This window comes from Poromitra crassiceps (genome assembly GCF_964638095.1).
Source record: "Poromitra crassiceps genome assembly, chromosome: 22".
In the NCBI taxonomy this organism is placed as follows: Eukaryota; Metazoa; Chordata; class Actinopteri; order Beryciformes; family Melamphaidae; genus Poromitra; species Poromitra crassiceps.
In genome coordinates, this window is record NC_139647.1 from 1,443,969 (window position 1) to 1,455,987 (window position 12,019).

A 12,019-nucleotide genomic window follows, 5' to 3' on the forward strand; every position below is an offset into this window, starting at 1 on the left:
TAAGTTTAAAATCAGTGCTTTTGTTAGCTCACAGACATGCAACAAAGTGTACCGAGTCATTTGTTGAATATTAATATTAATAACTTAAATTAAAATACCGGTATAGAAACAACATGCAAACAGGCATTTTGTGCGTTACAAAAAAGTGGGTGTTGAAATGTTTTTGCTACACCAGCTGCCCCCTTGTTCTTGTGCCTGATAAGGTAACATATTAGCACATTAGCTGTCATTAGCTTAGCCAGCTCAGGTAGCTTAGGCCTTTTGTATAGCGTACACGTCTAGCTGCACCTGAGACGGTCCCTTAGCTGTGTCACCGCCTCCCGGTCCCTTAGCTGTGGCACTGCCTCCCGGGCCACTTTGTGTGAAATAACGGCGATGCTTAAATAACCCCACCGTCCGCCTCTGGGACGACCGCAAATACTCTGAAGAACCAAACAAGGAAGGGCCTCTGCAATGGCTTACTGATTTCACACGTTACATTTGAGAGAAACGCCAAAGTTATTTAGAATAATTAATTTGAATGAACTAATAACAAACTACACAGCTGGTAGGCCTATAAAACAACGTCAAAAGTGTCATACTAAAAGTGTCATTTCAAATCCACACCTACTATCTTGGCCTGATAACATGCTGAATTAGACACACTGTGCCTTACTGTATATTGACCTGCATGCCATTACATGGAAAATATGATTTTCCACAGTCACTTTAGCATCATTTATTTGGATGTCTATCTACTGTAGAAAATATTTATTGGAAAATCTTGGGCAAAAACAGCAATTTGAGCAGAATGTGTGGTTAATCTGATTGACCAAAAAACAAAAAGAGAGAAGGTTTAATTCTAGCTTTCAACTTACAATGTCCTATTTTCCTCCCGTCCATGTGGCTGCCACTCCAGTGCACTATACAGAGACGGAGACAGAACACAAGGAAGTGGCCTGTTTTCATCAATGCTCTTATTAAGATGATTTTCAACCATTTCAACCCCATCAGCTCACCTCAGAAACACAGCACGTACGCCACAGAAACACACACACACACACACACGCACACACACACACACACACACACACACACACACACACACACACACACACACACACACACGTGCATGCACACACACACACACACACGTGCACACACACACACACACACACACGCATGCACACACACGCACACTTCAGCCCCCTCCCTGCCTCTACCGGTCTGTTCCTACACCTGTTCAAGCCTCCACCAGGGACATGTTAATTCACAGGCATTAAAAAAGGCAATTGTTTGCACAACCGATAATCTATTTGCCCTGAGGCGGTGTGTGTCCACTCGCTCGCCTCGACATTCTGGATTGGAGCGGATAGGCTCCCACTTTAATCTTTGAGCCTATCTAGGTCTATTTGCTTGCCAGTCCCATGGAAGCGTATACGTCTACTCTAGCCCAGTGATTCTCAGACCTTTTCTCATATCAAAGACCCCCTAATTTAGTACAGTCTCTCTGCGTCTTTTAGACCCAAATCTGAGAATATTTTTTCTTAAGATATGATTTTGTCCTGAATTTCCACGACTCTCCATATTGTCAGTAGGGGAGATAACCGTGAAACTATGATCAACGTATAGTCATTCTTCTACATTCTATAATTCTTGTAAATTAAATAATGGGTGTAATTTAAAACGATTCATCAGTTTGCTGGGGACCCCCTTGGACCCCTCTAAAGAGCCCCTGGTCGTCCCCCGGACCCCACGTTGGGAACCACTGGTCTAGTATATATTCTTATACGCGCATACTTTTAATATTGAGCACTTTGATATCGTTCAACACCGTGGAATACAGTGTCATGAAATGTAATTCAGTCAAACACTCGTGTTCTTATTAATATATATATTTTTTTTTGCACAGATTATGAAATGACTGGTAGTTAACCGATAGTATCAAGAGGGGGTGTCAAAGAGCAGCCTCTTTTTCTGCCTTTTTTTCCCGTTATGTTACAGAAATGAAAGCAGAGAGCGCACCAGCACTGATGTCTTGCCACGGGGGATTACAGTTTTATGACAGCTATATGCGATATCTAGAGTAACGTTTGAGCACGATATCAAATTGAGATGCGGCTCTCTGTTAAAGGCGTATGGTAAAAACGTATAGGGCATCAAAAAAACTGATTGAATCACAACACACACACACTCTCTCAACGCTCGCCTTTCGCCCCTCATATACAGCATAACAAGTCACTGGAGACAACAGCACACAGAAACACACACACACTTGGCTGCAGCGCTGTCATAAATGCCATCCCCCCCCACCCACCCCACCACCCCATCACACACAGAAAAGTAGGAGAGGAGTGATGGAGAGAATGAAAAGAGGGGAAAACAAAGGGATCTTGTGTCTTCTCCTCACCATCGTCTCGTTTCCTCTTCTCGCCGTTGGAGCGGGGGATACCCAGGATGCCGTTGATGGAGTAGGATCCTACGGGATCGTTGGAGGCGCTGCTCACAGGAGGAGAGGCCGTGCTGGGTACTGATGGAGAAAGCTCCGTGTTAGTGCCTGTGTACAGTGTAGGCCTGTGTGTGTGTGTGTGTGTGTGTGTGTGTGTGTGTGTGTGTGTGTGTGTGTGTGTGTGTGTGTGTGTGTGTGTGTGTGTGTGTGTGTGTGTGTGTGTGTGTGTGTGTGTGTGTGTGTGTGTGTTCATATTTGTCTCTGTCCATAGCTGTAGACAAGATGTACTTGCATGTATGTGGGCAGTGGTGATATAGCTAAAAGCACGGTATCTTACCAGAAAATAACTTTGGTCGAAGTTAAAGTCCGCTATTAGCTATTATTTACACTACTTGAACTTTAAAATTTCAAGAAAAAAAATTGAAAACTCAACAGCAATGCCTCTCTCCAGAAATCAAGACCCGGTACTCAACCCACAGACCTTGTTGTGTGAGCAGTTTCATGTAGGAACTATTTTCTTTCGGCCAACCTATACCCGCTAGCTGCTAGCTAGCGGCTTCCTACATGAAACTGCAGCAGCAGCAGCAGCTAGAGCAGCAGCTATCTACTGTAGCAGCTACTGTATAGCGGGTGTAGTTTGGTCAAAAATAGAAAGTAGTTCCTACATGAAACTGCTCACAACAAGGTCTGTGGATTATTTTTGAGTCGTGATTGGGTCATGATTTCTGGAAATAAATTGCTTGTTGTCGGGTTAGGGTTTGTTTTCTTCAAATGTATTTTTTGTCAAATGTATAATTGAGCACCACAAGCCAAGTGCCATCCAGTTCCATTGTATTGGAGAGAAGGCAGAAATCTCTAGGGCTGATAAAAACCCATTAAACTAACACAAAACAATCTAGATGGATAAATAGCACTATAGGTGTGATGAAAAATAATGTATTTTGGATTTTAGGGTGAGCTGTCCCTTTAAGTGTCAAAAGTAATTTTTAAATCTTCTTGAGTTTTATAGTGGTTGGCAAACAACATTATGGTGCATTACCGCCACCAACTGGAATGGAGTGTGCTGCATCGTGATTAACGTAACTTGTAAGGTATAGGAGCATTGATTCACCAAACCTGCTTGCTTCGAGGCTACCAAATGTCTTCTGATTTCATTTTGTAGTAACAAGTAACAAATGCTTAGGGCAAATGTAATGGAGTACATTTTATGTAGGAAATGTAATGGAGTAAAAATGGAAGTTGACAGAAATAGAAATACTCCCAAAAAATACTTTAAGTACTGTCTGTATTACTTTGTTACATTACACACCTGTGGATATATGCGTCCATACGTGCATGTATGGACATCCTCATGTGTTTATATATTTCTTCACAGGCCGTTTATATATCTACATGGGCAGCAGCTCTGCCTGTGATTGGCTCATTTTGAACGTGTCGTAATCTTGTGTGCGATCCTATAGGTGGCGGTGCAGCGCCTCGTTCTCGCTCACCTATAGTGTGGCCGGGCGGGGACAGCGGCGTGACCGATCCGTCGGGCGACGGGTGGAACGGCTGCTGGACTTTGGTGCGGATAATCCTGGTAAAGTGAACAACAGACACGGATCAAATCAATAAGCACTTCCAATCCAGAGAGCATGGAGATCTCACACCCCCCGGGTCACTTAAACATGGCAGCATCACCTCCACTTATATGCCCATGCATGTGTCTGTGCTCCGTCGTCGTTTTGGGGGGGGACGCTTGTAACACCCCCCCCCCCCCATATTCGGCTCCTGTCACAAATAACCAATCTCGGGGTATTAGGGGCAATATCTCTGCTCCTGTGTGAGGCTGAATAGGGGGCTGCCCCCCTGAGATTGTGGATTCAATCTAGCTGGATTCTCAGGTTAGAAATATGATAAAGTCCCCCAGTACCGTTAAGATGTGATATGGGGGGGAAAGTCTTCATTGCACTTTGGACTGAATGATCTTGCAAACAAAGCATGAAATCACATCAATTCACCTCAATGATCGGCTTCACTGCCTCTACCTGGGCAGCTCTAATAATCTCCCTCTCCTGCTCCCCTACTCTCTCTCTCTCTCTCTCTCTCTCTCACTCTCTCTCTTGCTCGTTCTACTCTTTCTCTCTCTCTCTCTCTCTCTCTCTCTCTCTCTCTCTCTCTCTCTTGCTCACTCCCTCCCCAGTCCAATATCCTCACAATTTTTTACTGTCTCCCTTTTACAATATCTGTCTTTCACACCGCTCATCTCTCTATCTATCTCTTTCTTCCCTTCTTTCGTCCTTTCTCTTCTCTTCTCCTTTCCAGTCCACTCTCTCTGTATTTATCTCTGTATTTCTCTATCGCTTCTCTCTGCCTCCTGGTCTCAGTTGCAGTTTTTTTGGCCTCTGTATTTGCTGGGCTCACTCCGTCTAGCACACACACACACACACACACACACACACACACACACACACACACACACACACACACACACACACCCACACACACACACACACACACGGCTCCTCCAGAGTCATTGAAGATCAGGGCCTATTGATTGGGACTTGGGGGATAGAAAAGTTGACGACAAATGGCACCAGAGAACAGCAAAATGCAAATGGCGAGCTATAAATTATATGTGACAGGAAAGCAATAGTGTCTTATTGGCCCAACCTGAGAGCGTGCACTGCCACATCGGATATGTCTTTTAATCTGTGGTGCACTTTGGGAAGGGGGGGGGGGATAAAAATAAAAAAAATCTGAAAACCTTGGAGCCGTGTATGTAACAGAATTATGGATGGCAGTTTAAAACAAATTAAGAGGTTTTTAGAGATTATTTTATCACTGTTGTAACATTTGAGGATTATTGTAAATCAGCAAAAGAGAATGGTAAAGCAGGATTTACACAAACTCCACTTCAGCTCTTCTGGGACATGATCGCATTACGTTATATCATGAGTACGATTATGTTGTGATTGATAGAGAGGAAAGTGAGATGAGTGAATAACAGGCAGGAAGAGAGATGCTGTGACAATATAACAGACTTTACACAGACTGCAGATGAAGCTAACGCCACGTCTCATTCACTTGCATGCGCTATCCAGCCATAAGCTACCAGCTCTGAATCAGGCAGGTAGAGGGTTAACATCCTCAGGGGGGTAAAATGTACATCAGACTCTTTTCATTCCTCTCACTGCTATCTCATGTGCCCTCTGTACTCTCTCCTCCAGGCAGGGCAACAAAGGCTATATAGCAGCCTCCTCCAGAAACACACACATCAATATTTTATTTGAATTTCTAACATCTCACCACAACAGTTATCTGACCTCATGACTCGAGGGAGACTCATAAATTCAAGGACTTTGTTTCGAGTCTATGTTGTTGATATTGAATAAGCAATTTGGATGGGCGAATTAACGACTTTGGTGTTGGGGCTGTCGGGGAGAAAAAAAATCCCCAAAGAAATATTAAAATGTGGATCAATATGATTGAAAGCCGCTTAGGACCTTATGGGTTTGCCTGTGTCCACTGGGCACGGTGCAAAGGGTGGAAACTGCTTTCTGCGGCTGCAAAAACAAAGTGCAACCCAGTCTCTGTGTAATCTTTAATAATTCATGCAGGAAAAATGTGTTTAAAGCCAGGACATCCTCTTTAGTCGCACAGAGCACAGGTCAGAGAGTGCCTTAACCACAGACAGACAGAGAGAGAGACCACCATGCAGGGCTCACTGCTCTCTCTCTCTCTCTCTCTCTCTCCACTGCTCTCTCTCCACTGCTCTCTCCCTACAAGGGCATGTTTTCTACCTCACTTTGTTCTTCCTCATCATGCTCTCCCCCATGCAACCCTCCTTTCAAAATCAATGGTAAACAAAGGAAAGAATATGAGAAGATTCCAGCTATCACTGTAACCATCACAAGGGGAATATGACTGAAGTTAGGCCTACAGAGTATATTAACATTTGGGAGGAGGCTGACCTTATCCTCTGTAATTTTTCTTTCTCTTATATTGAAAAATTAACATTAGGTAACTTTTTTCAATGTGGATATAGACATAATAAAAACACTTCAAATGCAAGAGAGTGAAACCCTGATACGAATAGGAATGCAGATGTGTGCATTGTCACACACGCTGACATTAATAATTAACATTTAAGCTGCAACTTTGTGTTAAAGGACGCTATTTATACCTTAGCATTCAGTGCTGTTTGCCTGCAGCTCAAATCCACAATCAGTCAATTATTATAAAGTTGTTTTTATAGCAAAAACATAAAACGACAATGCTGCCTCACAACCTTTCTATAGCTGCACTTTTCTTGGTTTTATGAACAGAATGGTAGAAAACCTGTTGAAATCGCCCCTTTGTTTTAATGGAGCCTCATTTCTAACATTTTATATTTTTCTCTTTTTATTTGGTCCATCTCCTGCGCTTTAGCTGGACGTGTTATGAGCACAGAGTTGTGATCTCTCTCCAACTCATTAAAATGTAATGCCGATGACCAGCTCTCTGGAACAGTGCCTCCTAACCAAAGTTCATCACTGCACTGGGTCAGCCTGTGGGGCTTTCTGCATCCACTGGGGCTCCTCGCCGTCCTCTGTCTAAAGACACTTTGTGCTGTGCTGCACTGCTGTCCTGTCCCGCTTATGTGGAAGGTGACGGTGTAGGGTGTCTGCTTTAGCTGCTTGAATGGAACAGATACTCTTTTATAGTCCATTTAGCAGCACATCAACAGCCTTCTAGAAGTCGAATTTACATTTTTGTAGTATTAGAATTCTAGAATTAGAATTGACGGGACCACAGTGATGAAGATGCTCATTATAGCATATAACAATAATAATAGTATAATAATAATAAATATAGTAGTAGTAGGCTATAATAATAGTAGTAATAATAATAATAATAATAATAATAATAACAACAACAACTACATGCTTGGACCTCTAATAATAATAATAATTCAGATTTATAAACAAGACATTAATTAATTGGCCTATTTGGCATTTGGGATGTGTAACTTTAATTTAAATATATATATAATTTTGGTGCATTTAATCGTACAATGTTCACCGAAAACAAGCAGCTAAAATGTGTGATCTAATTTACATTCTCGCTGTCCATTCCCTCCGGTGTTGGCTCCCATTTGAAAACACAGGCAGCAATTGGTTGGCAATAAAGCGCCTGCCTGCCTGCCTGCCTGCCGCCTGTGTCGCAGTGTGGTCCCGTATCAACGCGTTGTTGGGTATTTCCCTCTGACTGCCTGGATCTGGTTACGGTTTATCGATGGGTTTTTATCGAGACAGATGTGATTTTGCGTGGCCCCAGCCTCAGCTCCGTGCTGGCTGTGTTGCGGAGGGCCGTATGGGGGATTGGGTTGCACTTCTGAGACCACCCCGATAGGTTCCATTGAAACAGGCTATATGTGAATATAAAATAGCTCCCTCTGCCTATAATTCTATAGTTGCTTCATCCACGATATACTTCCATATTCCTTTTTCCTCTGATTTAATTTAGCCATTTTATATTTGCCAGAAATTCCACACAAACATGTCTGCTATAATGATCTTACATAAATAGCTCTCTTATATTTGCATGTTTTTCCTTCACAGAGACATTTTGGCACATTAATGTCGCCTACCTGTTGATGGATGAAACGCTGGGGACCGTGTCGTTGTCGCAGACGCCTTCGGCCAGTAGTCGGTCCCTAATCTCCCAAGCGAACATGGTTGGATTCTGGCGTTTATAATCTGCAATTTTATCCACTACTTTCGGAGTTGCGACCTTTGGTTTGGAGCCACCAATGACTCCGGGTTTAATACTGCCGGTTTCGTAGTACCTGTATGGGGACAGAGTGAGTGGTCCTGAAGGGTGAGACAGCCAGAGATTTGCTAATTCAACATCCAGTCGTCTGATTAATGGGAAAGGTGGCTCCAATTCGTTTGTGGAGAAACAAACCTCGCCGACCTTCTGCAGTTATTTGGGACTATCTTGATTAAGAAATGTGCAGTGAAATAATCTACTAAAGTGATATTTAGGCGGTATATCCTAGGCCAATTAAGTCTCAGTTGGAAGGTGTTCAACAGACCGCAATTTCAACGAAAACAGTGTCATTAAAAATCACACAATAAGCACTGAGAAGGACAGGACAAAGGGCGGTTCAGCTAATAGCACAGTTTAGACCTTATTCCCAGCCCTCATAAGCTTAGTAGCATGCATGACATGCCACCATGAGCTATTGGTAAATGTAGGTGACAAACATTCAGTGTGTGTGAAATAAAATACCTCTGAAATGCCTTCTGATAGCTGAAAAAAATATATTTCAAGAAATTATCTCTTGTGCTCCCAAAAAATTGCAGAAGGAACAAAACAATATAGGGCAAAATAAAATGATGTATAGGCCTATAAATTGTTTCTCCGATTTTAAGAACCCAGAAAAATCACCATATAGGATCTTAAAGTATAGGCTATGTTGCGGTGCTCAATAATCAGTTTACATTGACCTTATATAGCTATATACTCTGGTATTTTTATATATCTCCCATGGTATCACAGTAATATTATATGGACTTATGATAGCCAAAAGTGAGTTTCATGGTGACCATATCATGTTTTTTTTTTATAATCTGTTTGAATATTCCTATATGGACTGACGTGTTTGTGCTACTCAAAAGTGAGTTTAAAGATGACCTATCGTAGCCTAATGGCATTTTCCTTATGCTAATATTCCCACAGCATCATATTCCCAAGTTACGGGGATATTTTGTCCTTCGTAATTTAGCCGTAAACTTTGCTCCTAAAATTGATCACAATTATGCTTCTTTTTCGCAAGGTATGGCTGAGGGTGATGGATATAAATCTCGGGGGCAGAATTGCTGTATTCAAGCAAAAAAGAAGGCTGCGTATAAGCGATGACTGAGGCTAAAATAGAGCTGGGTGCGCATAAAGGCTATATGGCAGATAGAAGATTGATGTTTGACACACATTCATATGGGCTCTGGTGGTCTGTCTCCCCCTTTTACCTGCCGAGGATTTTGCTGACACAGCCGTGACTGACCCGTAGCTGTCTGGAGATGTCGCAGGGTCGGACGCCCTGGTGTGCCAGCTCCACGATGCGCTGCCGCACCACGTCAGGGAGCGGTCTGCCGTTCACAAACACCCCGCCCAGCTGGTTCACACCGCCGTGCCCTACGTGGGACACAACAGCGGCACGGACACACGGACATAACATTACATACATACAGAAGACATGCAGGCAGGGAGGAGGGCACCCAGACTTTTTTTTTTTAATTTAATTATTTTTTTTAGAAGACCCATCATTTCCCCCTTAAAAGACAGCATTACTAGCACATACCATTGAATTTAATAATGGCCATATAATCTTTCTTGCTTTGGTGAATAATCCTAAAATATCCCCATAGGCTATATAATTGTTCTTTTACATTTTCCTAGAATTAGAAATATATCAAATTAACATGAAATAATAATAATAATAATAATAATAATAATAATAATGTTCATCTGGGTGGTGTTATAATCTACATAATAGAAATTGTTAGCAGCCCAAGAATTCAGTTCAAGTTCGTGTTTTTTTCTTATAGAGCAATTTAAACAAAGAAAAACATCGCTAAATAGGCTATACTCTTTTCTTTTTTTAATAAAGTACCAAGTCCACTTTGTCTTTGCATGCAACTGGCCTAGTTAGGCAATATTTTCCTAGAGCATCTCCTCCACTGCAGCCTAACACATGTCGCAGATATTATGTTTCAACCTGTTTAATTTTCCTTGCACAATTATTGTAAATAATTAAAAAAGAGCTTTGATAACTCATATTACAAACGCGGATGGTGCGAATGAAAAGGAGTAAATAATTTACAGGGAGCCCGGGTCTTCTTTACCCATATCGTCTAGAATAAAAACAAAGAATAAGAACTGCAAGTTTGTGCCTGTAGCTCGAGTCTTTACGCACGCTGTTCAAACTGTGCCATGTAGCTCGAGTCTTTACGCACGCTGTTCAAACTGTGCCATGTGACGAGATGTCCATGATGCGCCCCTTTACACGTTTGCATCCATTTACAAACAGTAGCTGAGCTCTCAAGTCACTCTCATTAGAAAGGTAATAAACGCTTTGTATTCAAATAGAGGAGTTTCTCCAATACAGCACTTACTAAATCTCAGGCCTACATGCCTTGTTCCCGCTTCAATTAACATTTAGTCAATAAAGCTTCACACTTCCAATTCAGTCTGCATGGATACATCTAAATATTCTGAGTTATTCTGTTCAAACATATTTGTATAAGCCTTGTTGTCTCAATATGTCTTCTTCCCCTTCTGTTTCTTCTTCTTCTTATATTATTATTATAACCCATTATTATTATTATTATTATTATTGTATAGGATGTTGTATTTTTGTACGGACTCCACTGGCGAAACTTTTTAAATGGTTTTCTAGACAGAGGAGGAAAAGGACTAACAAGGTATGTGTGCCTCGTCTATTCAATAAACGAACAGTGGCAGACAATAAGGCGTATAGCGTAATGCAGCCTATGGTGAACATAATTTAAAAAAAATCATCGATTTGAATACATAATGTCTGCGCATTTGACCGCGTTCATTGCATCCGAGTTGGACCATATTTTTCAGGAATGAAATGATACAGAGATATGATTGTGAGGAAAGGAAACTAATTGTCTATACTCACGGTGCATAGCCGAGAAGGGGTCTGCTTTGCAGTGAATATCCATGGGATAGCAAAGGAAAGAGAGGTAATCGACTGAGGTCGCCGTTTCGCCTCGGGAATGCAGCTTTAAATGTGTCAAAAAAAATGTGGATTAAGAATCGGTGTAAAACAGTCCGTGCACACAGAGTCCACAGGAACAACTTCTTGGGGGCAATGCGAAGTTTTCCTCCTGCACTCTCAACTCAAAAGTCTGCAGCAGCCAGCAGGGCTGTCAGGTGCAGCGCCTGACCCACGCGTGTGCAGAGCGCACCAGCCGCAGCAACATTGGCTCAAAGCGGGTCACTATTTGTCTTCAGAGGACGTCATGGGGAAAACAAAACACACGAAGAGCTGAGTCCCCAATGCACCATGCACGGGTCCAGGGCAGGCGGGAATCTGCGGCCGAAAAATCCCTCTTCTCTGACGGCGCGGAGGACCGGACCGGACCGGACCGGCGGGGTCTCTGGTTTGATCAGATGGGGGCGGAGGGAGATGACAGGGGCAACATGGACACGCCGAAATGAGCTCTCTCTCCCTCTCTCCTCTCCTCTCCTCCAGTCAGAATGGGCTGTGGCTGAAGCGAGCTTTGGGCTGAGAATGAAAGCCCTCTCCTCGTGTGTGTGTGTTTCTAAACGCTGCAGTCAGTCTGTCCCACACATCACCCCCTCCTCCCGCCTGCCTGCAGCCCGCAGATCCCCTCGCATAGAGATGGATGACTTGTCAGACAAAGGCAATAGATTCCAACACTTTGTGATTCGCCCACGTAAAAACCATGCCGCTCAAATGAGGAGGTCCCTGCATCCGACAGCCAGGAAGGGGAGGGAGAGGGAATGGGAAATGATGAGACTTTGGGGTGAAGAATCAAGGAAATTAAAGGAAGGGGGTAGACAAGAGGTAACGCA

At 42.8% G+C, this 12,019-nt stretch overlaps 1 protein-coding gene across 1 annotated transcript in view; it reads right to left on the reverse strand.

The window, feature by feature from the left end:
* pax2a (paired box 2a) overlaps positions 1-11,142 on the reverse strand; it is a gene marked incomplete at both ends in the record, with an annotated part of 45,270 nt that extends 34,128 nt beyond the window's left edge. Inside the window, 7 exons of the mRNA XM_083658221.1 lie at positions 858-902; positions 2,390-2,509; positions 3,919-4,004; positions 8,040-8,237; positions 8,684-8,704; positions 9,421-9,586; positions 11,100-11,142. Of these exons, the coding sequence (XP_083514347.1) occupies positions 858-902; positions 2,390-2,509; positions 3,919-4,004; positions 8,040-8,237; positions 8,684-8,704; positions 9,421-9,586; positions 11,100-11,142 (679 nt within the window). The remainder of the gene's footprint in view (positions 1-857; positions 903-2,389; positions 2,510-3,918; positions 4,005-8,039; positions 8,238-8,683; positions 8,705-9,420; positions 9,587-11,099) is intronic.
* Between the last annotated feature and the right edge of the window lie 877 nt (positions 11,143-12,019).